General features: G+C 38.4%; 5 protein-coding genes, 1 long non-coding RNA gene, 1 other non-coding gene and 1 pseudogene across 10 annotated transcripts; 4 read left to right on the top strand and 4 right to left on the bottom strand.

Annotated features, from left to right (window-relative positions):
- Positions 1 to 595: 595 nt before the first annotated feature.
- Positions 596 to 702, top strand: LOC125609791. The gene has a single exon (XR_007339936.1). It is a non-coding gene; the product is annotated as a small nucleolar RNA R71 (small nucleolar RNA).
- Positions 703 to 5,727: 5,025 nt separating this feature from the next.
- LOC106397009 lies at positions 5,728 to 7,530 on the top strand. 3 transcript variants are annotated; one of them, XR_007339634.1, is made up of 4 exons: positions 5,728 to 5,873; positions 5,957 to 6,791; positions 6,882 to 7,065; positions 7,143 to 7,530. It is a non-coding gene; the product is annotated as an uncharacterized LOC106397009 (long non-coding RNA). The 3 variants fall into 3 exon arrangements; XR_001279611.3 differs by having other exon boundaries at positions 5,732 to 6,563; positions 6,704 to 6,791; XR_001279610.3 differs by having other exon boundaries at positions 5,737 to 6,791.
- A 1,819-nt stretch (positions 7,531 to 9,349) lies between these two features.
- On the top strand, positions 9,350 to 10,786 carry BNAA05G18550D. Its single transcript, XM_013862888.3, has 3 exons — positions 9,350 to 9,715; positions 9,873 to 10,025; positions 10,127 to 10,786. The coding sequence occupies exons 1-3, from the start codon at positions 9,685 to 9,687 to the stop codon at positions 10,504 to 10,506; spliced, it is 564 nt and encodes a 187-aa protein (XP_013718342.2). The 5' UTR covers positions 9,350 to 9,684; the 3' UTR covers positions 10,507 to 10,786.
- A 1,240-nt stretch (positions 10,787 to 12,026) lies between these two features.
- Positions 12,027 to 13,349, bottom strand: LOC125609216 (annotated as a pseudogene).
- Positions 13,350 to 13,632: 283 nt separating this feature from the next.
- On the bottom strand, positions 13,633 to 15,199 carry LOC125609215. Of its 2 annotated transcripts, none has more exons than XM_048780356.1 (3): positions 15,072 to 15,199; positions 14,383 to 14,935; positions 13,633 to 13,970 (listed from the first exon to the last, which is right to left on the bottom strand). In XM_048780356.1, exons 2-3 carry the CDS (start codon positions 14,877 to 14,879, stop codon positions 13,901 to 13,903), a joined length of 567 nt encoding a protein of 188 aa, XP_048636313.1. In that variant the 5' UTR covers positions 14,880 to 14,935; positions 15,072 to 15,199; the 3' UTR covers positions 13,633 to 13,900. The 2 variants fall into 2 exon arrangements, with proteins under 2 accessions (XP_048636313.1, XP_048636314.1); XM_048780357.1 differs by having other exon boundaries at positions 14,383 to 14,930; positions 15,072 to 15,148.
- A 6,123-nt stretch (positions 15,200 to 21,322) lies between these two features.
- On the top strand, positions 21,323 to 24,870 carry LOC106451451 (UDP-rhamnose/UDP-galactose transporter 6). The gene is made up of 6 exons (XM_048780354.1): positions 21,323 to 21,479; positions 23,092 to 23,307; positions 23,383 to 23,567; positions 23,633 to 23,833; positions 23,934 to 24,095; positions 24,367 to 24,870. The coding sequence occupies exons 2-6, from the start codon at positions 23,178 to 23,180 to the stop codon at positions 24,694 to 24,696; spliced, it is 1,008 nt and encodes a 335-aa protein (XP_048636311.1). The 5' UTR covers positions 21,323 to 21,479; positions 23,092 to 23,177; the 3' UTR covers positions 24,697 to 24,870.
- LOC125608627 lies at positions 21,801 to 22,793 on the bottom strand. The gene has a single exon (XM_048779059.1). The coding sequence runs from the start codon at positions 22,791 to 22,793 to the stop codon at positions 21,801 to 21,803; it is 993 nt and encodes a 330-aa protein (XP_048635016.1).
- A 142-nt stretch (positions 24,871 to 25,012) lies between the features above and the next one.
- LOC106451452 (40S ribosomal protein S18) lies at positions 25,013 to 26,344 on the bottom strand. The gene is made up of 4 exons (XM_048780355.1): positions 26,201 to 26,344; positions 25,898 to 26,058; positions 25,428 to 25,616; positions 25,013 to 25,318 (listed from the first exon to the last, which is right to left on the bottom strand). Exons 1-4 carry the CDS (start codon positions 26,201 to 26,203, stop codon positions 25,213 to 25,215), a joined length of 459 nt encoding a protein of 152 aa, XP_048636312.1. The 5' UTR covers positions 26,204 to 26,344; the 3' UTR covers positions 25,013 to 25,212.
- Between the last annotated feature and the right edge of the window lie 610 nt (positions 26,345 to 26,954).

Raw genomic sequence — 26,954 nt, 5'->3', positions numbered from 1 at the left:
CAGTAGAGCATCAGTGCTGCTGACCTGAGGAGTGGAGGTAGAGGGATTAGATTGTTGTTGGGAAGAATGGTTGCCCTTGTTGTTGAAACCAGGAGGAGGGTTCTGCTGAGGTTGATAACTGCCTTGCTGATTGTTCCGAGGCTGATAACCACTCTGCTGGTTGTTGGAATAGGACTTCTGTTGGTAGTTGTTGTACTGAAAGTTGGGTTCTTTCTTGTACCAGCTACCATTGTTGTTGATGAAACACAGCTCTTCCTGACCTTCCAAACCCTCAACTTCATGGACAACAGCTGGTGTTTCTTGGCTTGGGTTGCCGACAAAGTGCAGCTGCTCTTGGGTAGCTTTATCAGCAAGGAGGATGTCTATCTTATCCTGTAGAGCCTTCAACTCCTTCCTCGTTTGCTTATCCTCAGTTCTACTGCTTCTGTCGTGGTCTCCACTGTAGACTGCATCACTCTTAACCATGTTGTCAACCAGCTCCTCTGCATCCTCCTCAGTTCGCCCCAAGAAGAACCCATTACTAGCTGTATCCAGTCTGGCTCTGTACTTAGGTAGAGCACCACGGTAGAATGTGCTCAGCAAACTCTCCTTAGAGAAACCATGGTGTGGGCATTGAGCTTGATAGCCCTTGAATCTCTCCCAGGCTTCACTGAAACCTTCCAAGCCCTTCTGTTGAAAGCTGGAGATCTCGTTTCTCAGCTTAGCAGTTCTTGAAGTAGAGAAGAACTTCTCCAAGAATGCTTTCTTGCAGTCATCCCAAGTGGTAATGGAGTCGCTGGGTAGAGACTTCTCCCACTGACGTGCCTTATCCCCCAAAGAGAAAGGGAATAGCTTGAGCTTTAAAGCATCTTCGGACACACCATTGGTTTTTGACAACCCACAGTAGCTGTCGAACCTGTCCAAGTGATCAAATGGATCCTCGAGAGCCAAGCCATGATACTTGTTGTTCTCGATCACGTTGAGGAGTCCTGACTTGATCTCAAAGTTGTTGGCTGCCACGGCGGGTGCTCGGATTCCCAATCTATGACCATGAATGTTGGGACGGTCGTAAGTGCCAATGGGGCGAGCTGCTCGCTGTTGGTTAGGTGGACCATTGTTGTTAGCGCCATTGACGCCTGCATCTTCTTGATGAACGTCTCCCATGTCAGTGTTCAGTCTCTGCAATTGAGCCTGATGGTCTTCTTCTCTTCTCTTTCTAGCACACTCTCTCTCTAAAGCTCTGATGTCTGCTGCTCTTGGAACTAGGTTTGATGGACCCTTGCTCCTCAAGTTCATACACCTGTAGATTAAAGGGAGGTGAAGAAGAGTTAGTAACAAAAGAAAATAAAAATGACTTAGTCTCAAGCAATTGACTAAATCTCAATGTTCAAATCGACTCAGAATTTGGCAACGGCGCCAATTTGATGTTAGGAGTTTTCAAGGCTCCTAAGACAAATGCTGTAGTATAAATGATTGTCGAACCAGTTCTGAGAGATATTAAAGCACCGAGAATGCAAGTAATCACTTAATCTAAGTGCAACCAATGATTTAGATGGGTTTTTAACTATGACTAATTAATAGGAATAACTAAACGATACTTTCTTAACTATTGGAAAAGAGAACTCATGGATATAGGGATTAGACATCGGGTGATCAAGCCTCGAACTAAAGATGGCAAACGATCAATCAATCTATTAACCTTAAGCTTAGACACAATCCTAAACAAACTCTATGTCTAGATGAATGTTCATTTACTTAACACAATTCAAGCATCAAATGTCTTTGGTTGAATATATGAAAGCAATCATTACTAACAAGTCTATTAGCTATCTTAGCATCTTTAACAACAAATGTCTTTGGCAAGGTATGCTAAAAGTCTAGGAGAGTTATCTCGGGCATTTCATCGAACACCTTTCGGGTGAGAAATGCCTAAGGATCAACAACTGAGTGGCCAACTCAGAAGATGCTTTATGTTCACTCTACTAGCAAGGCAATATGAATGATCTACACTAAAACATCCTAGTTCTAACCTAATCACCCTTAATCTCCCTAACCCATGAATTCAAAAGGTGATTACTCACTAATCTCCATGATTCCTCTTAAACCCATGGTGGATTTCAGATTAATCATGCAGAGAAACACAAAATATAAATAAGAACACAGAATTTCAATAATAAAACTGATCAATTGATTCAAAGAGATCACTTTCCAAAGGTTTTTGGTGGTTTTTCTAAGAACAAAAGATGATCCTCCCCCTGGTGGCTTACAGAGTAATAAAACATAGGTTTAGAAAATAAAAACGTGCATAATGAAATGACCAAAATGCCCTTGAGAAAACACAAGTTCGAGCAGAAACAAAACACGGAGCGACCTCAGACTGTCGCTCCGACAAGTCGCTCCAAGCTTCGGGAGCGACCTCGCTGTGTCGCTGCGAGAGGTCGCTCCGGGCTTGTTCTCGCGTCTCCGGGTGGTGAATTCGCGAGCGACTTCTTCCTGTCGCTCTGGGACGTCGCTCCAAGCTTCGGGAGCGACTTCAGCACGTCGCTCTGGAAGGTCGCTCCGAGCTTGTTCTCGCGTCTCCCAGTGATGAAAACGCGAGCGACCTTGCTGTGTCGCTCTGGATGAGTCGCTCCGGGATGTGGTGCACAGCGACCTCATGCCGTCGCTCCGAGAGGTCGCTCCAGCAGTGCTCGTCCAAAGCTCACTCTAATCACCTCCTTTTGAGCTCCAAATGCACTCAAATGTCTCCAGAAACTCCATGTGGTGCTCAACTACCTGATAGAGACATATGTATGCAAAATGCAACCTAGACATGGCTAAATCCTAAACTATATGATGAAAATGCACATGAATAAATGGATAAAACAATGTAAATATGCAAGATATCAGTAATTTTCGTAAAAATAACCTATACGAGGTTTTTACGAAGAAGTATCCTTTGGGATTCAAACCGAACAAACCAAGCTCGGTCGCTACGTATACACGCCGTCCGGTCGCTACGTAGCAACCAAACCCGAGCCAAGCTCGGTCGCTACGCAGCGACCGAGCGATCGTCCTGCTCAGTCGCTACGTAGCGACCGAGCTCAGCCAAGCTCCGTCGCTACGTAGCGACCGAGCGATCGTCCCGCTCGGTCGCTACGTAGCGACCGAGCTCGAGCCAAAGCTCGGTCGCTACGTAGCGACCGAGCGATCGTCCCGCTCGGTCGCTACGTAGCGACCGAGCTCAGCCAAGCTCGGTCGCTACGTAGCGACCGAGCTCAAGCCAAAGCTCGGTCGCTACGTAGCGACCGAGCACTTGTCTCGCTCCGTCGCTACATAGCGACCGGGCTCGAGCCAAAGTTCGGTCGTTGTGTAGCGATTGAACTTTTCCGAACATCGATACGATACCAGTCCTTGCATTCTCGTCAAACCTTCGAATGCTATCTCCCGAAGACCGTAGCGAGCTCAGTCCATGTTTCCCGCTATTCTAATTCATCGATCAAACTTCACGGATTAGAAACCGCGGAAAACTCGTAGTAAATGTGTCGAGTCGGAAGACGGCCCAAAGGGACCTAAAACACGACTCGAGGCCCATCCTACGATTTTTCCTAACCAAAATCCCGTAAACCACAGCGTGGTTCATGCTTGGCCCACGAGGAAGGATAAATGTCAAGTTTCCGCGGATAAATACGGAAGTTTCGAAGATAATTGTGAAGATCGGGAAAAATAGAATATCTCCATTTTTATGCTATGACGGCTTAAGGGCAGAAGAGTAAAAGCGTAAACCGACCTTGGAGCTAGTATATAAGGAGTCCTAGGCCAGGAGCAAGGGGGAGAGAACTTTTTCAGAGCAAACTTAGCACTTAGAGCAATTTAGGCAATTTTCCGTTTTTGTTATTTCGAGCTGCGACTCAATTAGGTTTAGCCGTCTTAGGGTTGCTAGAACTAGGAATCTCGCCGACAGCTCTCGAGCCCAAGCTTATACCTTGTTGTAACGCTCATACGCAGATTCGGAATAAGATCTACTTTGCTCTCTTTTCGATTTCTTATTTTTATCGTTGTTATTCTCGTGTTCTGATTGCTTGACGTGTGGTAATTAACAGATATCCGGGTCCTTTGGGAAATTAGGGTTTTCCTAGTTTCCTTATTTAAACGGAAATCGACAGTGTGAATTTCGGTTCCCACATTATACAGAAGAAGAACAGGCAACGGAATGGAAAAGCATAGCATGTGAAAGTAATTTTCAATATGAAATGGAATAGTATGAACCGTTAACTATTTCACTCACGAAAGCACTTACCAATGAAATATACAGATAACATAACATATATATGTGTTGCATACTCAAGTCCACAAAATAATCCATATTCCTAGACCATGCACTATGGACCACAGAGATATAAACCCAAATCAAGCATAACATAATTTAACAACGCCACACTGAACCACACCCAAACACGAAGTGAAACAAAGCAAACATGAACGGAAAATGATACTATCATGCATGAAATGGTTGAATGGTATAGGAATACTATTTCATTCTAGATAGAATCCAAACCTGAAATTTCATACTATGTGTAATTGTAGGCCAACTCTTAGCAATAATATTCTACACATCTTGGAATAAATTACTACTCCACATAGTTCGCCTAATATGTGAAACAATTCAAATTTGAGAAACCCTCACACAACCCGGGAAAACTCGAACCCTAAATCAATTTGACAAAGTCCGATCTGTGAAGACGGAATTTCGTTACCGGAACAATGGGTTTCAACAGGAACGATGATAGAGACTTAACAATTAAAAACCCTAATTTTGCGATGATCGAAAATAAAATATGAGAAACATACAGGAAGCAGAGAGGGAAATAACTTACTGTGTTGTCACAGATTCGAAGAAACCGCTGCTCTGTGAAGTTGGAGATGTCCGCTGTGGTACTCCCCTCCGCCGAAAACGCGCAGAAAACAGAACCACCGTTGCCGTTAAAGCCGAAGCCGAGTAGAAAGGAAGACGACAGGACTAAAAACTGATTGCAATCAGAGGTAGATGCGAGACTTAGGAGCAGATAAGCGGCCGGGACTTTCCGATTTCCAGAAACAACCGTCGACAAAAGAGAGAAGGAGAAGTTGTGTGGAAGAAGGAGAGACACGATTTACTTTGGAAGAGTAAAAGTAATATTTTTTTTATTTATTTTGCAGCAGGTTAACCGGTTAAAGGAGAAGGATAGTATAGTATTATTATGTATTATTAACTGCGTGTATACATCTGTTAGGTAAAAGCGCCACAGTGTAAATTACCTTTTTTCATGTCCATAACCCCTAATTCCCCTTTATTTTTGTACTCATGTTTTAATAGATTAGATTTGTTGTTCTAGTTTTTTCACACAAGTTAGAATAAACAATTAAATTTTATGTTTTATTTCTAATTAATAAATTGTTTTATTTGGTTATGTTAATTAATGAGCTAAAATAAAGATAAAATTGGAATTACTAGTAAATAAATGCATCGAAAAAATAGGTTGAATGAAAATGTTTAGGATATTATCTATCTATAATAATAAAGTAGACTATTCTCTCTCCTTAGAGTGCCACATCATCAAGAACGAGAGGGCAAACAAGGACATGTGTCCATCATAATTCATGTACGTTAGTTTATTTGACTTTGATTTGGGCTGTTTATGTCTCTGTTGAGGTAAGTTGGCCCAATCTCTTATTTGAACCAAAAATGAAGCCTAACTAAGATGTTTCTTTCCATTAATATCTCATGAACTCTGGGCCGTCTCGATTACGTTCCCGATGCGAGCAAACTGAGAAATGGCAATCGTTACAGCATTGAAACCTCAATCAATGCCCACTACTTTAACTTCAATGCTTCTACTTTTTCTTCAAGCTCTCGCATGGCGTCTATCCATTTGGTCTGCCTTTACTCGCAAAACTCTAAATCTCTGTCACAAAATCCTGTAACGGCTAAGCAACAACTCCATTTCTTTGAGATCAGGGCAGGCCCCTTCGGTTCTGGCCTTTCTGGGAAGCTCGCAATGTCAAGAAAGGTGGAGATTTGATTCGTATGGATCTGGTCCTGCTTGATGGAAAGTAACTGAGACATTCTTTTTTCTTAATTCTTGATTCCTATATTTTTTGATGTTGTATTTTGTGATCGAAACTCTGTTTTGTGCTGTTTGGTTCAAATGATCTGTTGCCCATTATCTATTGCCTCTGTCTATGATGTTACCATGCTACTTCTCTCTCATTTTTTATATTATTGATTTTGCTAGAGATTTCGATGTTCCAGGCTGTTGTGGTTTCTCAGCGAAACTGAAAGTTTTCCCGAGTTTTTCTTTCTTTTTTATTCTCTAGGAGTTTCTGCTGGTTGCTATTTTTGATGTACTTATGAAACTTTATCTTTTGATTCTGTATACTTCTGAAAATGTACCACATATTACTCTTTTGTTCATAGTAAACTCTGATTCATCGAGCAGGTAAAACTTCGCATATATAGTTGGTGAAAATATGGGTTTAAAGACGACACACAATGAAGAAACGCAAAAAAAAAAAAAAAAAAAAAAAAACGTCTCATGAATCATGGCAACCATACACATTTACAGGTCATACCATTTTATTTCCATTTCTTTTTTCAAACTTTCTACAATAAGGGGTTGTATAGTTTTTTTTTTAATCAGTTCGTTTCTAAATCCTTGACAATGCATGACCACTAACATATGTGTGAGTGTTTTTGACGGGATAGATGTACAACTTCATGTAAGTTGTTTGCGGCTGGTGTGGCCAGCCACTGATTGTTGTAGCAACTAATTTTAATCCTAAACTGGTTGGAGGTATAGATACGTCTGCTTGGTCTTTATATTATTCAAGAATTATATAAAGTTCGTGACACAAACTCTAAATTACACCTTTATGTTGCACAGGCCGCTGACAGGAAGACCTACAGAACATGGCGCTTCCACAATGCCTTGCTGATATTGTGGGGAGGACCTTCACATTCCAGCTCAATCTTACAAATTTTAATTTCTTAGCAAAGATCAGTCTTTCACGATCTCACACATATTTGATAGCAACCAGCCCCTACCTCTCCCTAATTTTGAGAACCAGGTTTGTACAACAATCTCACTTTATAGGTTGGGTCTGCCATACACGGATAAGTTATCTAACTGTTGTGCTCTTTACAGGAAGGACACAACAACCCAGGCGATGATGTGCGAGGAGCTGGTCCGGTTTCACAGATTTCTCCAGCTGGTGTTCACATAGTTCTTCCTGACACTAGCACGGTGTTGACAATGTTGTTCCTGCTAACATCAGAGGCATCACCGAACTATCTTCAAATGATGCCTCAGTTAAGGAAGGTGGCTCCTCTACAAAGAAGTAACGTCGTGGCTAAATCTGCAATATTGTACTCCATCCAGATAGAAAGTGGTCCTACAACTACTCTATTGTCTCTTCTTTTAAAATTTTCTTGAAATAATAAAAGTATATTCATGCAGCAATCTGCTTCCGTATTTTTGAGTGTTTGGTTTTAAACAGTATTATGTTCTCTGGAAGGAAACTCTTTTTTTATCATTTATGAATTATATTAGATAAGAAACCAACGTTTTCCACCACTTTATTAAGATTCCAACAACGAGGTTCAAGTTAGTGCCCCTTCAATACTACAGACTATATATGAAAGGAAACTCTTTTCCCAAAAATATTACAACCTAAGCTCCGGCCACCTAAAAACAAGTACCAACGCAAACTCTATTTCACTTCTACAAATTAACGAAATATAGTGAAAAGTAATATTGATATGTACAAGACATGAGCACTACACCAGAAGACCTAGGGGCGGACTTCCTCAGAAAACCAAAGAGTCACAAGATTGTGTTTTCTGATTTGGAGTTTGGTTCTAGAGTGTCTAGGAATGATTATGTGTCTTCTTGCGGGAGCGGTTATATTTGGGTTCAGAGCATCAGAACGCCATTGGAGCTAAGTTAATGGACTGAAGAAAGTTATGGGTGGAAGCTTGCGCACATGCTGTTCAAAACGAGAAGTTACCAATGCAAGTGGTGGATAAGTTGTCTGCTCTGAACATGTAAGAGCTTACAACTATGGTTCATCATCAAGAGGGGAAATATATGTCAGAGATCGCCCCAACTTCAAGATCAAGAAACACCAAAAACGACATAGGTGTTGTGACACAGATGATATGTTAGGAGTGAACCTAATCACCCCTTTGATATCTAAGAACCCAAGTTGCTTTGATGCCAATTAAGGCCCCTCTTAAAAGCTAAGAGAGTTTGTGAAAACAAACTAATAAAACAAAACAAGGGTTACTATAATTTTCTCTTCTTCTTTCATTCTCTTCCCAACTGATACTTAAATACAAAACTAAAGAAATAAACTAACTACGTGAAACATGAAACGTGGGTAAGAAGCAACACATCCTCAACTTAAGGAACCATGATCCCACTACATAAAAACTAATATGGAAACTAATGGCCACGTTCACTTCTTTCTCAAATAGTATCTCATGACGATATAAGAGCACTGAGAGGCAAATTAGAGAATCGATGACTCACAAAGAATCAACCACAAAAGAAAAATAAAGGGAAACTGATGTAAGGATGATGCTAGGTGTTTCCAGAGTGTTCTTGAAGATTTAGTCTGGTAAAGAGAGAAGTGGAGGAGACGATAAGTAACTCAGGGACTTTGAACCATGGTTCTGTTAATGATGAATCTAAGTCTCCATCCACAAAAAAAAAGGAGCGTTAGAGAAGGCAGCAACAAGAAGAAAAAAAAAGTTTCATCTTTACTTATACTATTATCATTTTTTGCGTTAACATAATTACATCTTTCCACGATTTTAAAGCATCTGAAATAGTAATGTTTCATCTTCACCTTAAGTCTTTAATTTTTTTTTATGTAACTTTGTACCTAATGTACTAGATCAATCCTCAGTGTCGAATATATAGCAGGCAACAATCATTTTCATGATAATTTTGTTTAATTTTAAACATCACATTACATTAATATAGTAGTAACCCTGCACCAAGTCTGATTCTCCATCCGATTGGGTATTTGAATCTTACGGCTTTGTTTTATATATGGTCTCGAGCACAATATCATGTTTCTTGTGCGTGCATGGGTCCATGAATGGCCTGCGTGAGTCTCATGGTCCCATCTGTATATACCCTTATGTTCACTTTTCCATTATCTGCTCAAAAAGATATACCCGCTTGCGGATAATAAGAGAGAAGCACAAGTTCTAAGTGAGTTCTTCTTTGCTTACACTTTTTTTTAAAGAAAATTATGTGCTTACACTTTCTCACAGTTTTTGGGTTCAGTTGTAATTTTTTTACTATTGTTTTGTTTAATGTCATCTTTCAGAGGATTAGCAAGCACTATATTATAAGCTTCTCTTTTCCGGATTCCAATTTCAAAAGCTTCACTCTGAACGCTTTCCTCCTTCATCATTCAGAAGGAAATCAAAACTAAAATGTTGGAGATGATGGGAATGAGATGTTTGATTAGATAGGAATTATACACTCTCTTTCAATACAGCCACCAATGAAAAGATTAAAAAGTTTAGTTACTTTCTTCAGGTTTACTCTTCGAAGAGAAAAACAATTTTCTGAAACATTTATATGCAGTCTGGTTCATCTTAATATCCAAATATGATCCATAGACACGCCAGATCTAACCCTAATTTAGCGACAAAGTCTCCAATTTGTAACCATGCCCGAAGGCAAGAGCGAATATTTCTCCGGTAAGATCTCTCCATCTCCTACCCGATATTGTTTGTTTAGATTTAGATGCCATCTGATCCTTCTGCCATAGTTAACTAACCGGATTTAATCGTCTGTCGTCATAGTAAAAGTGGAACCTATTTTGTGATTTGTTTATGCCTTGTCCGTTTTGTCAAGGTAATTGGACACACGTCTTCTGGCTCACGGATGACTACCCAGTCCCTATTGATTTCAACATTGATGATATCCATGAAGCAATCAAAGAAGCTCTTCTTCGAATGGGTTTCGATAAGGTTCAGCCAATCCGGAAGTTTTGTGACAAAAACAAACGTGAGTTGTGCAACGCCCGATTCAGTCACTTAATTCCTCGTGACACTGTTCTCGTTTCTACTTATTATATGTCTTTAATCGAGATCTTTGTTGATATGCAGAGCGTGATGCTTCAGCTCCTCTCACAATGGTTAGGGAAATCCTTTTTCTAGCAGCATCGATGTGTGATGATCCAGTAAATTTAATTGTCATCGCAAAACAAAGCACACACCCTGAGGTTGACAGGGTTCTTCACTGTTTGGAATCCAGAAACAACCCTGTTCTCCTAGTACAGCTGCCTGATGACTTTTCTGTGGACTCACTGGTTGCTTCGACACACGATTTACGTGGAGGAAAGCCTCAAAGGCCAGAAAGTTATGTTTTTCCTTTAAATTTGGAAATTGGTTCTGGTTCTGGTTCTGACTCAGACTATGATTCTGATACTGCTACGGAGGAGTCTGCTTATAGGTGGAGGAAAAGAGTCACCTATAAGCTCTCATAGGGTTTCAGTGATTGTGATTGTATCTGGTCTTTTGTTTTCTGTCAAGTGTCTTTGGTATGTCTTTCATCTTTGTTCTGTTAAACTTTTTTTTGGCTTCAAATGATTTGCAGTTTTGTTCCCTTTTTCTAAACTCTGCTCGACCTACTGCTTTCTCCAATAATTTTTGGTTTCCTGCAATCAATATCTTTACAATAGAAGAAAACTAAGTATTAATCATCAATATGATCGATGCGCAGCATAAAACTTGAATGTGTTTGTATCTATATATCCTTTTCGAATATGTTCAGGTTCTTGAGTTTAGCAGGGCCCTCTTGGCTTTGAGATGGTAGACAGTGCACGTGTCTCTCGTTCTATTAAAATCACGAGCTGTAAATTTGAATATTATGCTTTGGTTCTCATAACGTTACTACTGTTTCTGGGTAAACAGTTTTTGTAAAATAAAATATTCAGCTTATAGGATGAGGATTGTTCACTCGTCAAACCTTTTCTGTAAGCAATATTAACTAACTCATATAAATTCTAAGAACCGATATAGATATTCTAGTACCATAAAAAAAGATTTTATTACGAATCAGAAGCAAGTCCTTGTGCTTATTTCTGAGACAAAGAACATAAATCTGCTGTTTAATTTGCGAAACATTCGGGCCTACTTAGAATTTAATCATTTGTTTACATTTGAACCACTTGATTTCAGTGGAGGTTTGGCTCTTTTTCCTATGGATGAATTTCTAGTTAATAATTTTTTTCGAATAATAGAATGATTGACATTAAAGTAGTCATTCATTAAATAAAAGTCTTTATGATGTTTGTTTATGGAAACCATGTACTAGTACGTAGAGAACAAGTTTGGAAACGTCTTACCCGATTCTCGACAACTAGAACTTGGTTTATGATAGAAGATTTTAATGAAATCACTTGTCATAATGAAAAGAAAAGAGGAAAACAACATTCTCACAACTCGTTTCTACCTTTTTCTGCTGATGCTAGGCGATTGTGGTATACTGGAGGACCATCATCTTCCCTGCCCCCCACATCTCAAGAGACAATCTCATATGCCCTTCCTTAATCGCCTCGGTCCCTTCCTCTTTAATAAAACTTGAATGTCCGATTTACCCTTTTGTGTTTTCAAAATTATTATTTTCAAATAAAAAATCCTAAAATTTTGAAACTTTCGAAATTAAAAATTTTCAAATTTTCAAATTTTCAAAATTTTCAAATTTTCAAAATTTTCAAACTTCCAATGTATATATACTTAGTTATAGTTTTAATTAGTTGTACTGAATTATACTTCATGAGTTAGTTATACTTAGTTGTACTGAGTTTTATACTGGTTATACAAAGTGTTACTGAGTACTACTGAGTGTAGTTATATCAAGTTATACCGAGTTTTACTAAGTTATATTGGTTATACTGCGTAATGCTGAGTACTACTGAATTAGTTATACCGAGTTCAACTGAGTTCTACTGGTTATACTGCGTACTACTAAGTAATACTGAATTAGTTGTAACCCTTGGACCAATGATGGAGAAGGTAACACTGACCGCAGAAAGATACGGGAAAGGGAGAAGAGAACAGCCCTGAAAGGAAGTGATCATTCTCCTTTCTTCTCAAAGCCTCAGTCTCTCCACAAGATCCTTCTCAAGATTGCACAGATTCCTTGAGAAGATCTGAGACTTCTTTTTCATTTTGATCCTCAAAAAATTTATTTTGTATGCATGTTTAGAACTGATACATAGATGATAGTATTATACTAATTGAAGATAAAAAGTGGTTGAATACACAAATGGCCCTGTGTTTGTAGATACATATAGAGGAAGAAGAATGAACAACAAGATGAAGACTGAGAGACGAGAAAGGGGTCTATGGATAAGTAGAACACTCTTTTATTATTCCAAGTCTAAAATGCCAAAATTGGAAAGAAGGATTTTAACATTGTCGACAAGGTCTGAGCCTGTCGCATACTTTGTAATCTGTAAGCAACCCGACTGCGAAACCAAACATAGCCCACCTGCAAACAAAACACACAGAGAGACATCTCATGTCTAGGAAGTGCCAACTAATTCTTGAATCAACCACAGTTTCTGTGTGTGGGCATTAGTTTCTGTGTGTGGTCATTAGTAACGAAATGAATACATTCAGAACTTGTATGGGTCATACTCATCTCGCTCTATATCTAATCTAGCAAATTCACAGAACAAAATAGGACCACCATGACACAACACAACAAACTTTTAAGCTCTCTGTTATATGTCTGAATTTCAATATTATGCTGCAAATAAAGAAACATCAACACTAGAAAGAGCCAGTATGATCAAACTCTTCTCTCTATATATCTAAATATCTGATCTATTTGAGTTACTAGCAAATCCACAGAGCAAATAGGGACAAACCAAGCAATCAAAATTCAAGAAATGAGATCATAAGATGAAGTAAAAGGAGGAAGTGCCTTCCATTGGAGATCTCGTTTTTGGGTTGGAAACCAAAGAAGGGACCTTGAGCAGCAGCTTCAAGCTTCTTCTGCTTAAAGTATTCTTGAAGCCTTTTAGCCTTCTGTCTCTGAAACTCCACCGTAACTACACTCTTACCATCAACAGCCACAGCGGTGGAGAAGAAGAAGAGGAGGAGGAACAGGTTTTTGCGGAAGTGAAGGCTCCCGGAGAGTAGGAGGAGCAGAGGGCCTTCGGCCTGAGAACATCTAATCATAAAGACACATGGCTTACTCGTAGAGAATCAGAAAGACGACGAAGTTGTAGAAGAAGAAGGATTAAGAATCCTGATACATTGAATCGGCGAAGCCACTGACATCTTTATTTCGTTAATGGGTTTCTTTAGTTGAAGCAACTGTTGTGTATAGTCTATGGTAATCTCTGTATGGATGAGACATGGCCAAGTCTCAGCTTTATTATAAACGGATTTTGGTTACCGGTACCTTTGGAAATAATCCCATGCGCATGAACGTAACTATACACTATCACTTGAACAAAATGATTATGACTGGAATACATTGGCAACTAAAACATGGAAACTGAAGAATTAACACTTGAAATCCTTTTTTTTTGTTGAATTTTCAACTCCAAAAGTTGTTGTGTGGATTTTTTTTTATCATTACAGGACAGAGGGTTCCATAGACAGATGATGTTACATTGAATAACCTCTATAACACAGCACAAATTGGACAAATCATCAAGTGGTAGGTACACATCTAAAAGTTCCTCTTATCCAAAACTATACGCATCTCTTTAGCCATATATATATATATATGTCAAAGGTGCACAAGAAGTTGGCCAGAAACAGAGCGCATCTATCTCAACATTCAACAATATGAGCTGTGCCAATGAAAGCCCTTTTGTGTCTGAAAACATGCCTTTAGCTTCTTCTTGATCGAAGATCTGGTCACATGATTGTGCACATACAGCTTTTTCTATTTCCATGATGCAACTCATCATCCAATCCATCCACTTCACTGCATATTCATTCAGAGCAAAATAGAACCTTAAGAGGAGCAAAACGTTGGTACTTGGTATGACAAGTGGAAAAGAAAATAAAGACAAAACGTGAATGATAATAACAAGTACAACACAGCTTCTTAAGAAGAAAGAAAACTGTTGTGTATAAACATCACCAGTCTACATTAAGAGTAGCATGTATTCAAAGAATGAACGAGTTCAATATATATATTTTATTCCATTGAACTGCTTGCTTATTCATGATCTAGAGTGTTACTACTTATCAAATCTCAGGAAACGATATATGCATTTATAGAATACAGGTTATTTATTCCCTAATCTAAACATACGCCAAAACTGACACCTATAATGAGCCACACATACAAAGATTGGAGAGTAATTTCAGAAGAAAAAGGAATCCACACATACCTAGGCTCAAACTCTCTGACCTCAGCAATCTCAATACCACAAGTGTCAGGCCACTGGACTTTCCTTCTGTCAGCATGATTCAACACACCATTATCTCTACTCACATCATCATCAGCAAGAAGAGCATCGCTAAATGATCTTTTCTTGAGGCTGCTCTTAAGTGCAAACCTATTACTACAACATTCATAGTCCACACTCTGTTGGGCACCATCCCTCTTGTCAGAAGGGAAATCTTGTGGTTGGGAAGGATTGTCGGGTCTATCAGATTTGCGACCAAAGCATGTAAGGGAAGTGCAGGCACGTGAGAGCCATTTCTTAGAAGAATCTAATTGAAACTTGGCATCGGTTTCTTCGACTACCAAATGATAATGTCTCCACGGGGATACTATTACAGGTTTGGGTTCATCCTTGTGGCCTAGTAGAAGAAGGGCTAAACCGTTGCTGTACCCAGAAGCTGATGAAGAGAAGAAGCCTCCACCTTCTGCTGCAAATAACATCTGTGAATAATGCTCATTTACACATCCAAAGACCAGTGTTTCTTCTTCTTCCTAATCTGGTATGGAATGAAGTAAAACGACAAAAAAAAAAGAAATGATTCGGATTTGGAAGGAAACAGTGAAAAAACAAAAAGACGAGCAAACAAAAGTGTGAAAATATGTATCAAAGGGCGAAAAAGGGAGGAGACTCACGTTTCACTTGACGGATCTGAGATGCCCGGAGAGTATGCAAGCGTAAGCGTAGAGAGAGAGAGAGAGACGATTTTCTTTTTTGATGATTTTTGCTTTGGCGATGAGTCAGACTCATAAGTAAAGAAGCGGCGCGTAAGTGGGACCCGTTTTGATATACTACAATCATGTTAGAAACCGACCAGACATCGTATAGTCTGCAATTTTCGATGATTGATAACTAAATCTGCTCTCTATTATGATGATGATTTTTCCGAATCAATTCAAAAATCACTTTGGAGATGTTGAGATGTCGGAACTTGCAACTCTTTTTCTCCTATCTAAACATTTGGAGTAGGCCAAATAATAATATTCATTAAATTTTGATCATGGAGGAGGGATTATTTTGAAAACATAAGACTTTCGTTGTTTGCCAAAATTGCAAACCAGTTGGGTGACCCGGTTAGATTCTCCTCGACAAAAGCTAGTAGTTTCCAATCATGTAATGCTTGCCATGTTTGAGAGTGTCTTCTACAGTGTTCTCTAGCTCTACGTTCTTTTTTTTGTATTTTTTTTTTTGATTAATCACGAGGTGATCCGGCAGCCGTGGCCAACCGACTAATCTTCCTGAGCCCGAAACCAGCCTGCGTCTGTACCCTCAAGGGACCTAAGTCATTTTGTGGCCAGCGCGTATTGAACCAGGTCAGTGTTGGGGCTTTTTGCTCCCTCAAGACCACTAGGCCAATTTGCGCTGATTTTTTTTTTTGTATTTGGTACGAACAAATGCGAACTAAACATGAATACAGTTTGTGGAGGCACCGTAGTTAGGCCCGGGCAAAATAACCGGAACGAATAACCGAACAAAAATCGAACCGAAATACCAGAAACCAGAATGAGACCAATATCCGAACGGTTCATATATTTTTATATCTAAAATAACCGAACCGAACCGAGAACCAAACGGATACCCGAATATATAAAAATATAAATTTTATATACATATAACATAACTAAATATATATTTTTAATTTAAAATTCTATTAAAAGTATCTGAAAATAGTTGAGGATAACTAAATTATTATAAAGTATCCGAACTACTCAAAAGTATATGAAACTATCTCGATAGTTGTATCCGAAATATACAAAGTAATTCGAAATATCCAAAAAAATTATCTAAATCATCATAATTATTTGATATTTTACCCTAAATAACCGATAATTTATCCAAATTATCCGAACTACCCGAACTATCCGAACCCAAACCGAATCCAAATGAAAACCAAATTTTTTCCAGGCATTTTCCGGTTTTCTACATTTACTATCCGAACCGAACCGATACTCGAAATGCCCAAGCCTAGCGTAAAGTTTAAAGGCTTTTTATATCCATGTATGAGGTTCGAAACAATGCAATTTCTTGCAGATTATAGGATGCGAAGCTTATCAAAAGTTTCAGAGTACTGTAGGTAGAGCCGTTCGTTGTTGTCGTTTGCTGCGGAAAGAATCTGTCCATCGGGGATGTCGTACATGCAGAATCATCCATTGATCCAAATATTTCGGGGAGAGATTCATCGTGAAATCCTTATTTGTGGAACTGTACATCAATATTGCATATGTTGAAGGTAGTTGATCATAATATCTAATAGAGTTGGAGATTATATAATGATGTAATGTGTTATCCAGTGTTAAAAGAAAACTTGAAGATAGCAAAATCGATTAAGGCAAATACCCGTTTAGAGTTTATATATTTTTATGTGAGTGAATAACTTTACAATCCCTTGGACTCATATTTATAACAACCTCAAAACTCGATTTTCTTATCTGTTTAGGAATACTTATCTCGATTTCAATCCAACAAATGTTGGATTTTTATCGGTGCAATGAGATTTAAGACACATCCAGATATAATAGCTTAGTCTTACAATCTTCCTCTATGACAAGCCAATTTCCACCATGCCACTGTGTGGTCTTGCATTGCATGGAGAAGGCTAACACCTTATGCTTTCCAATGTCTGTAGGTCAGAGTATATTTTCACTATGAACATCAACCAAAAGATGAAAACTCAATTTGAATGAAAACAGTTGGTGTTTTTCTTTTGTACAATCCATTTGAACATCTATAATAAAAAAATTAACCTATGCAAGAAAATGGAAATTATCCAAACATGAAAATAGGGTGTAATAGTTAGGGCTGGCAAAATATCCATAAACTTTGATTCAATTCATTATTAGTTTTGAATCGAATCAAAAAATTTGGATGTCTGTAATTCTATGATGGAAAACAAATACATATATGCAATATCCATTAAAAAAATCAAATAAAAAATATTAATATTTTTAGGAACAAATATCCTACTATATGTTTCGTTACATGCATATATGCTTATATTTAAAGAAATATATATATTCTGTTTTATATAATTTTTTAAAAAATATTTTTATTTATTAAATTTATTATATTGGTTATTAGAATTTTTAAAAGCAAATTATTTTTTTGTAATAAAGTATTATTTGCAGATTTTTATTTTTGTAAATTTTATATGTACATACTGAATCGCAAATCTGGTTAAAAACTAAAAAAAAATTGGATATTCAGAACACCTAATATCTGGATGGCTAGGGATCGAATCAGATTGGATGATTAATTATTCAGACAAAATGGATCAGATTATGAATACTTCGATAATCTGGATATTTGATCTATGTCCACCAATAATAAAAATAATATAAGAATATCTATGGAGTGATTGGTTGTAGCTATGAACTATATAAATTTTTCATGTAGCTATATGTAATGTAGAAACTAAATGAAAAGAAAAATTATTTCTACAATATTTTTTTCTTTATAAAACAAAGCTCTTACAATGAGAGCTTTTATTTTTTAGCTTTAGATTTAAAAACTACATAAAGCATAATTGATAATTTACATGGATGAAAATAGAAACTATATCTAAAGTCACTAGCTACATTTAGTCCAACAACCAATCCCCCCGTATCATATGTCTTTTTTTAACTAACATCCTTAAAAAAAAATTTTAATGTGAAAAACCTCGCCGCTCTCGAGGGGATGTTGATGGCGACTCCAAGATCCAGCTTCTGTTGACGTAGATCTTGCATCTCGACGGCCTCTGCTCCAGTTTCTTCATCGCAAGGGAGACTATCCCACACTCCTTGTGATCAAACCGTTTTCTCTGATCTCAGGAAGGCTTTCCAGATATATTTTCTCCCAAGCAATGATAGCTTCATTGCTTGATTCCTGTTCTCGATTTTACTAGGTTAAAGTTGAAACTTTGATCTCCACCTAATCAACAAGTTCATTTACGTGTAGATTATCAAACGTTCCTCTGCGCCTCCGATCTCCTACATTACTCTCTGATCTCCTACATCACTGCGTCAAGGGCTTGAGGCGATATGTTTCATTTATTAAAGATCAGATTGAATATTTTTATCAAAATATCAACCCCTCTCTGATCAATACGATCCTTATCATAACGATCAGCCGGGTTCCTTTGTAGGTAGGATCAGACGTCCATACCTTCGTATGGGGTCCCCTTACAGGAATCGATCTGCCCGTATGGCGGATATCAAGGGGAAAGGGATACTTTTTGAGGACGATGACGAACCGATCAAACTTAGAAGCCAGGATGATCCGAAAATCTTTGATGAATTCAGCTTGTCATTGATAGGAAAGATCCTTAATCCCAAGAAACAAAACATTGAGAAACTCCTGCAAAAAATGCCTTCGCATTGGGTTTTAGCTGACCGCATTACAGCTAATGATTTGGGTAATGGGAAGTTCCTTTTAAACTTCACCACATAAGAAGACCTCCAATCGGTTCTTCGTCAGGGACCGTTCCACTTCAACTTCGGCATGTTTGTGCTGGTCTGTTGCGAACCCATTGTCCATAACGATTACCCATGGATAATCCCATTTTGGGTTCATCTGATAGGCATCCCTTTGCACGTATGGACTGATCGAAATCTACGAAAGGTAGGTTCTAGAATGGGACATGTCGACAAAGTGGAACACACTGAGGGTCGTATGCTCATCGATGTGGATACCCACCGGCCTTTAAAGTTCTCACGTAAGGCTGAGTAGCCGGAAGGGGATGAGGTCACGCTGGAAATCAAGTATGAAATGTAATTCAAATATTGTTCAATCTGTGGTATGCTAACTCCTGAGAAGGAGTATTGCCCGTCTTTGGAAGTTAAAAATAGGTTACAACCACAGATAGAGCGACAAGATGTATTCACTAGAGTGCAAATCCCTTTGGACTAGAGGCACAATCAGTCTAAGACGCATCAGAATCATGTACTGCAACCTCGTTATGGTAATGATCTAAGTGCTGGTGGGTATAATCACTCTCGCAGCTCGAGATATGCTTCTAGCGTCAGGAAGTATGAGGGAGAAAGCAAATATCGAGGATCACATACTGATAGGATCATGCGTAGACGGGAGGACCATTCGAGGAGTAATATATATGGTGGATCACGAATTGGTACATGTCCTAACAAGATGCAATATGAGGTGTGACAACTACTGCCCAAAATGTGGAGAACTAGAAGAGATTGTAACCCATGCCATATTTGAATGTCTGCCAGCTCTCCAAGTTTGATCATTATCATCAACTCCAACAAGCCCATATAAATTCCCAGTACCAGGTGTCTACACAAATATGGACTACCTATTCTGGAGGAAAAATAGCATTATCGAGCCAGAACGAGACAGGGATCCTTATCCCTGGATAATATGGTATATTTGGAAGGCTACGAACGATAAACTTTTCTGGGGATAGATAGAGATCCTTTGGAGCTAGTTCGACATGCAGAAAGTGAATGCCAAGCCTGATTTGATGCAAACGAAGTGGTACAACCAGTGATACAAGATAACAATACTGACGAACCCCAAGTCATAAGCTTGGGTAATATTTGCTTGTTAGATGGATCCTGGACATTCTCTGCTCACTTTAGTGGATGTGGATGGGTCTGGATGGACAGTGGTGGGAACATTCAACTTATGGAGACAAGAAATTTCACTCGACGCGAATCGGCCTTGCATTCGGAAGTAGAAGCACTACGATGGACGATGGAGAATATGCTTCAACATTCAATATGTCAGAGCTTCGAGACAGATTGTAAGGAGCTGATTGCAATGATAAAAGAACCTCAGGCTTGGCCAAGATTTGCGACGGAATTGGAGAGGATAATGCTTTCTGGATTTTCAACATCACTCATGTTCTACGAGCGCGCAATCAGATTTTAGATTTTTTAGCTAAGACTGGTAGATCATTCCATAGGGAGTTACATTTTATTAGTTGTTCTATTCCGGATTAGTTAACCAGACCACTTCAAGGTTGAGTAATAGAATAACCTTTTTGAACGTCAAAAAATGATTTAGTATTATTCATATCCCCTAGACTATATTTGAGAAGTGATTTTGTCACGTGTCATCACTAAATTAACTTTCACAAATAAATGATGACATGGCTTAAAAAAAATATGACATGGCATAAATCTAATTGTGACATGTAAAATTTACTATATTTAAATTTATGTTTTTGGTAAGATTTCTTAAATATAACAATGATGATTTTCTATATACGGATTTATATTTTTGGAAAAGTTTCATAATATAGTAATAACTAATAAATTTTATATCAAAAATATTTTTTCTCAGTAAATATTCATTTTGGTAAGATTTTATGATACCTAATAACTTTTCTATATCTATTAAAATAATATGTTTTTATGTATAAATAATAATTACGAATATTAAAATCTTACATCAATATATGAATCATATTTTTATTATTAAAATAAGTGTAGTTTAAAATATATTTTATCAACGTAAATAAGTTATTTTTATTTAATGTATATATTATTAGAAATAATTTATATATTTACAAATAGAAGTATTTAAAAATGGTAATTAAATAAAGAATAATATAATAAAGTAACTTTATAAATTTCAATTATTTTTATCAAAAGTTAAATAATGCAAAATTAAAAGGTCAAAGTAAACTTGAATAAATCAAACTAAAAACAATTACATTATGGTTTTATTTTTTAAACTAATAAAAATAAAATATAAAAATAGAAAATTTTATTTATATATAACATTTTTAAATATTTTATATCTGCGCATGGCGCAGGAGAACTCCTAGTTTTAATTAATATTCGTAGGAAAAACTGAAAAAAAACATTAAAATTTAAAAGAAGGAAATTGGTGAAGCTGACTGGTACTAGTCTGGCTCCACGAGCCTCTTAGGCTTCCCAACCAACCTCTTCCCGATTACTTTTTTTTGCTTTATTCAAAAATTGTTTAGCCCATCACTGCCACTGGCCATTCTCCCTTGCTGTCCACGGCTCCGGTGCTCTACTCTACTCCGATCACCTCCGCCTCTTTCATATCGGATTGCTCTCCTGAAACTTGAGGTAATTGCACTCCGTATTCTCTCTTAAATTCGCATCGTCTCCTTTGATTGATGATTTGATGATGAGGGAAAGGATGGGTCGTTTCCAATTAGGGATATCTCTCTCTCTCTCGAGATCGAACTCTTTCGCTTTCTGATTTTGATCATTCAAGCTACTGTTTATTAACACGTCAGAATCGAGATCGACCAAACTGCACTATCTTTTTTTTTTTGAATGAATGTTAAATTTATTCACCAAAAAAAGCCTTATTACAACTAGTGCATACTTTGTTGCAAAGTTATTTGCATACTACTCCTCAAAAAAGATAAGATCATAAGCTAATTACATTCTTGTTTGAAACCAAAATTGCATTAGCATCTCCATTCCTCTCCCTCCTTTCTTCTGCACCAATGTGATTCTGTTTCTGATCCCCTTCTCAATTACCTTTTTTAAAACCGGTAAAGGCATCATCTTCTTTCCATGCTTCAGCTTATTTCTTTCTCTCCATAAGGCATATAACACAGCTTGGAAGGCATATCTGGTACAGAGTAAACTCTTCTTCTCTCTAGCCTTGTCAGAAATAATGGATATTATCTCAGACCAATCAACAGTGAAATCTTGGCGCAACAATCCTTTAGCTATGAACTCCCATACCTCAGCTGATATATCACACTCAAAGAACAGATGGTTCCTCGATTCCGGAGCATTATAACAGAGAACACACATATCATTACTCCCCCTACTCCACTTCACGACTCTGTCCATGGTCGACATTCTATCACGAACAGAGAGCCACGCCATAAACGCAAACTTCGGAGTCGCCTGTGTAAACCAGATACCCTGCGCCCAGTTACATAACGGTTTCTTATCTCTCAATATCTGCCAAGTTTCCTGAGTAGAGAACTCCAACTTATAACCCGAGTCTCTTCTCCATAAACTCCTATCAACCTCTTCTAGACTTGAATTACTTCTAATGATAGCCAACTCATCTTCTATATCATTTAGAATGCTTAATCTATGCCTTCTTCTTCTTCGACCATATAGCACAGCATCCTCTACCGTCGCATTCTTCCCCACCCCCATATCAATAATTCCTCTAGCACCCAATAAGTCCATAAGAACTCCTTGTCTAGACCAATTATCATACCAGAAAGAAATATGCCTCCCATTACCTACTTCAACCTTATAAAACAGCTTTGCAACACTTCTCAGTTTAAGCATCTTGTGCCACATCCAAGAGCCCGTCTGCATCCTCACGTTAACTTCCCAAAAACTTCTACCTTTTAGCAATTTTGCTCTAATCCACTTCCCCCAAAGAGATGATCCTGTTAGCATTCTCCATATCAGCTTTAGACCATAAACTTTATTAACTACTCTCAAACATCTGATCCCCAAACCTCCTTCTCTCTTGGGACAACATACGTCTGTCCAAGCAACCTTGGCATTTGTAGATTTAAGAATTGGCCCGGTCCAAAGAAAAGCTGAGCATATTTGTTCAACTTCCTTAATACAACTACAGGGCAGTCGAAATACTGTTGCCCAAAAGTTAACTATACTGGTGAGAACACTATCTCTCTGCAAGTTATAAGCTTTTGCTTCGTTCTGATTCTGCGCTTTCTCTATGATCTTAAAGCTTAGCGGAAAGTGAGTCTCTCTGGAGGATGGGAGATTGAAGAAGAGATTTGCGAGGAAGAAAGAAAGTTTTTTTTTTTTTTTAAAATGGCACCTGTTAGTAAAGCAGATAAGAAAGTAGCAGTAGATGCTGCTGCCTGGATGTTCAATGTCGTCACTTCTGTTGGTATCATCATTCTCAATAAAGCTTTAATGGCCACTTATGGTTATACCTTTGGTAACTATCATCTCCCCTTTTTAATGTATTTAATCTATTCATTCCTCTGATTTGTCTCTCTCTACTCCCTTGCAGCTACAACCTTAACCGGTTTACATTTCTCTTTTACAACTCTCATGACCATTGTTCTCAGATGTCTTGGTTACATTCACCCCTCTCATCTTCCCTTTCCCGAGCTTCTGAGGTTTATTCTCTTTGCAAACTTCTCCATCGTTGGAATGAACGTCAGTCTTATGTGGAACTCTGTCGGTTTTTATCAGGTAGTAAATGCTTCTGCATCAACCTCTAATCTTTCATTTTGCTCATGTTCTGTGTTGCTTGCCAGATTGCAAAGCTCAGCATGATTCCTGTATCCTGCTTGTTGGAAATGGTGTTAGATAAGATCCGTTACTCCAGAGACACAAAGCTTAGCATAGGATTGGTTCTTGTGGGTGTTGGTGTTTGCACTGTCACTGACGTTAGTGTGAATAGCAAAGGCTTCCTAGCCGCTTTTGTTGCTGTCTGGAGTACTTCTCTGCAACAATACGTAAGCCTTCTCGTTCTCGCTCTTGCTCTTTGTAAACTAACATATCGTTTCTTGATTTGACTCAAAACTAAGCTTGACGTTCGTTTATATATGAATGCAGTATGTACATTACCTTCAGCGCAAGTACTCGCTTAGCTCATTCAACCTTTTGGGACATACCGCTCCAGCCCAAGCCGCAACATTGCTGGTTGTTGGTCCGTTTCTTGATTATTGGCTCACAGAAAAAAGAGTAGACATGTACGACTACAACTTGGTCTCTGTGGTAAGCGCCAATAAGTTTCATCCCTTAAGTCTCATTGGCATTAGATTCAACTTGTCTCTCCTCAAAGGAATGATAGCATCATTTTGTCAATCTTGTGTAGAGTCTGATTATGATAGTTTTCTTGTTTAGCAGATTCTATACATGCAAATTCAATGGCTGTTTCTCAGATAACTTAAGAACCGTGTCTCTATGCTCTTAAGGCCAATTCATTCTGCGCCAACATGGTTATAAACTCATTTGGAATCTAACAATTTTCTTGTGAATTCTGCAGCTGTTTATAACCCTATCGTGCACAATAGCGATTGGGACCAACCTAAGTCAGTTCATCTGCATCGGGAGATTCACAGCGGTATCGTTCCAAGTCCTGGGACACATGAAGACGATCCTGGTGCTCGTAATGGGATTCTTCTTCTTTGGTAGAGAAGGTCTAAACTTGCACGTGGTCATTGGAATGATCATTGCTGTACTTGGTATGATCTGGTACGGCAATGCCTCTTCTAAGCCAGGTGGGAAAGAGCGACGAAGCTATTCTCTTCCAACGACCCGTCAACAGAAACTTGGAGCTGCTTCTGATTCTGACGACAACGAAGACACAGCCTAGTACTAGTATTTAAGTAGCAAATATGTTCACGACCTTCACATAGTTTACATCTTTGTTTTTGAGCTCTGTTTTCTCTAGCACACAATTAACGATCCTCGTCCTAATCTTGCTGGGGCCGACGACGACGAACAAACGATTTTTAATGCAGATGATTGAGATTTTTTTTTTGTAATACTCAGCGGAATCAAGTTTATATTTGATCAAATCTGGGAACCGTTCTGCTTACTATAGAGAAGAACAGAAACAAGCAACTGAATAGGCTAAGAAAAAGATGTAAGTGATATAAAGACCAAGTAACAGAACAGAAACAAGCAACTGAATAGGCTAAGAAAAAGATGTAATAAGATAAGTGATATAAAGACCCAAGTAACAAAATATTATCTTACTTCATGTAATAAAACAGCAACGAAGGTCTCTCAAAAACGAACACATAATAGAGTTGTGCAAAATTGTTCAAAGAAGTTAAAAGACGGTCTTTATCAAAGATTGAATCCAGCTGCAGCTACCATCACTGGCTTAACGCTTCTTAGAGACACCAACAGTCTTGCCTCTGCGACCAGTTGTCTTGGTGTGTTGACCACGGACACGGAGACCCCAGTAGTGTCTCAGCCCACGGTGGTTCCTAAACACAAAGCCAACGTTACATACAAACTCATTCAATTTAAACCCCATACGAGAACACACAGTATTAACAAGTTAATCTGATCGGAATCAGTATTGGGAGATTTTACCTGATTTTCTTGAGACGTTCAAGATCATCCCTGAGCTTCATGTCAAGGGCGTTGGAGACAACTTGAGAGTACTTTCCGTCCTTGTAGTCTTTCTGTCTGTTCAAGAACCAGTCTGGGATCTTGTACTGTTTTGGGTTGGCAACAATGGTCATGAGGTTGTCGATCTCAGCTGCAGACAACTCACCAGCCCTGAAATCAAAGATCATAATAGCATGTGCACAACACCATTAGAATATACTACGAAATTTTTGGCTCAACATACAAATATGTTAAACTGACAAACAAACAAAGGGAGAAATTGTCAGAACTAACATAAGAAATGCAAATGTTTCATTTAAAGACACTCAAGATATCAAAGTGGAAACATAATTCATATCATTAAGATTCAAAACGCATACACTAATCTGTCCGATGCGAAGAAGTACTAGTTTACATTCTAACTTTCTGAAGGTTCGTTAGACAAAGCATACCTCTTGTTCATGTCGACATCAGCTTTCTTGCAGACGATGTTGGCCAAACGCCTGCCAATACCCTTGATGGAGGTAAGGGCAAACATGATCTTCTGCTTCCCATCCACATTGGTATTGAGCACACGTAGAATGTGCTGGAACTCCTCGTTTGCAACCAGAGACTACACAATAATAACAAACAGAAGACAAAACATCAAAACCAGCACCGAGAGAAGATCGAAACATAGAAACATTCAACGGCAAAACTAACACTGATCGAGATCGATGGGAACTAACTGAGAAAGGGGAAAATGAACTAGTTACCATTGTGCGATCTCGAAGAGAAGAGCTGCCTGAGGGAGAGGACTGAGTACGGAAGCTGTCGCCGTTTTAGAGTAGGGTTTCTTCTGAAGGTGGTGTGGTGGCTTATATGTTACCTCCTTTGATAAACTGGCCGCTCTTTTCTACATACCCATTGTAACTTGGGCCCAAGTTATTTATCCTCGTATAGGCCCAATTTGTTTGAAATTTTATATTTTTAGCGTTTGAGGATCTAACATCTATGACCTCTATGACATCAATTTTTTTATATATAAACTATGATAATTTATGAAATACACAGATTTTTTTTTTATATAAATCGTGCATCAATAATCGGATATAATACTTTTCAGGCACGAGACATTTGTTTGACATCTTGTATTTTAGGGTTTGAGGATCTAACATCTATGAGTCAATGACATCAACTTATATGAGTTTAATTATATTTTTAGTGTTTGAGGATCTAACATCTAGACCTCTATGATATCAACTTATGAGATGACCGGGTGATTGTGGTCGAGTGGTAAGGAGACGGGACTGAGACACCAACATGTTTCAGGTTCGATCCACCTGCTGCGCGAAACTAAGTCACAATTATCCTGGTCACCCAACACGGATATGGGCCCATGCTTTAGGGCCCATTTGAATACCCGGAAAGAGGGTCTATCCGTGGGCTGCACCTCCCCTTGGGGATTAGTCTGGGCCTCTCCATGGGCCTGGGATACCCCCAGGTTAATCAAAAAAAAAAAAAAAAAAA

The sequence above is a fragment of the Brassica napus genome, chromosome A5 (assembly GCF_020379485.1).
Source record: "Brassica napus cultivar Da-Ae chromosome A5, Da-Ae, whole genome shotgun sequence".
Classification (NCBI taxonomy): domain Eukaryota; kingdom Viridiplantae; phylum Streptophyta; class Magnoliopsida; order Brassicales; family Brassicaceae; genus Brassica; species Brassica napus.
This window is presented reverse-complemented; position numbering and strand designations above follow the sequence as displayed.

Coding starts and splice junctions, on each gene's coding strand:
- BNAA05G18550D (XM_013862888.3), top strand. CDS start 9,685: ATGCCCGAAGGCAAGAGCGAATATTTCTCCG. Junction 9,716..9,872: donor CAAGAGCGAATATTTCTCCG/GTAAGATCTCTC, acceptor CGTTTTGTCAAG/GTAATTGGACACACGTCTTC. Junction 10,026..10,126: donor GTTTTGTGACAAAAACAAAC/GTGAGTTGTGCA, acceptor GTTGATATGCAG/AGCGTGATGCTTCAGCTCCT.
- LOC106451452 (XM_048780355.1), bottom strand. Junction 25,617..25,897: donor GATGTCGACATGAACAAGAG/GTATGCTTTGTC, acceptor CTTTGATTTCAG/GGCTGGTGAGTTGTCTGCAG. Junction 25,319..25,427: donor GAACGTCTCAAGAAAATCAG/GTAAAATCTCCC, acceptor CTTTGTGTTTAG/GAACCACCGTGGGCTGAGAC.
- LOC106451451 (XM_048780354.1), top strand. CDS start 23,178: ATGGCACCTGTTAGTAAAGCAGATAAGAAAGTAGCAGTAGATGCTGCT. Junction 23,308..23,382: donor CACTTATGGTTATACCTTTG/GTAACTATCATC, acceptor ACTCCCTTGCAG/CTACAACCTTAACCGGTTTA. Junction 23,568..23,632: donor ACTCTGTCGGTTTTTATCAG/GTAGTAAATGCT, acceptor GTTGCTTGCCAG/ATTGCAAAGCTCAGCATGAT.
- LOC125609215 (XM_048780356.1), bottom strand. CDS start 14,879: ATGTTATTTGCAGCAGAAGGTGGAGGCTTCTTCTCTTCATCAGCTTCT. Junction 13,971..14,382: donor GTCAGAGAGTTTGAGCCTAG/GTATGTGTGGAT, acceptor ATGAATATGCAG/TGAAGTGGATGGATTGGATG.
- LOC125608627 (XM_048779059.1), bottom strand. CDS start 22,793: ATGCTAACAGGATCATCTCTTTGGGGGAAGTGGATTAGAGCAAAATTG.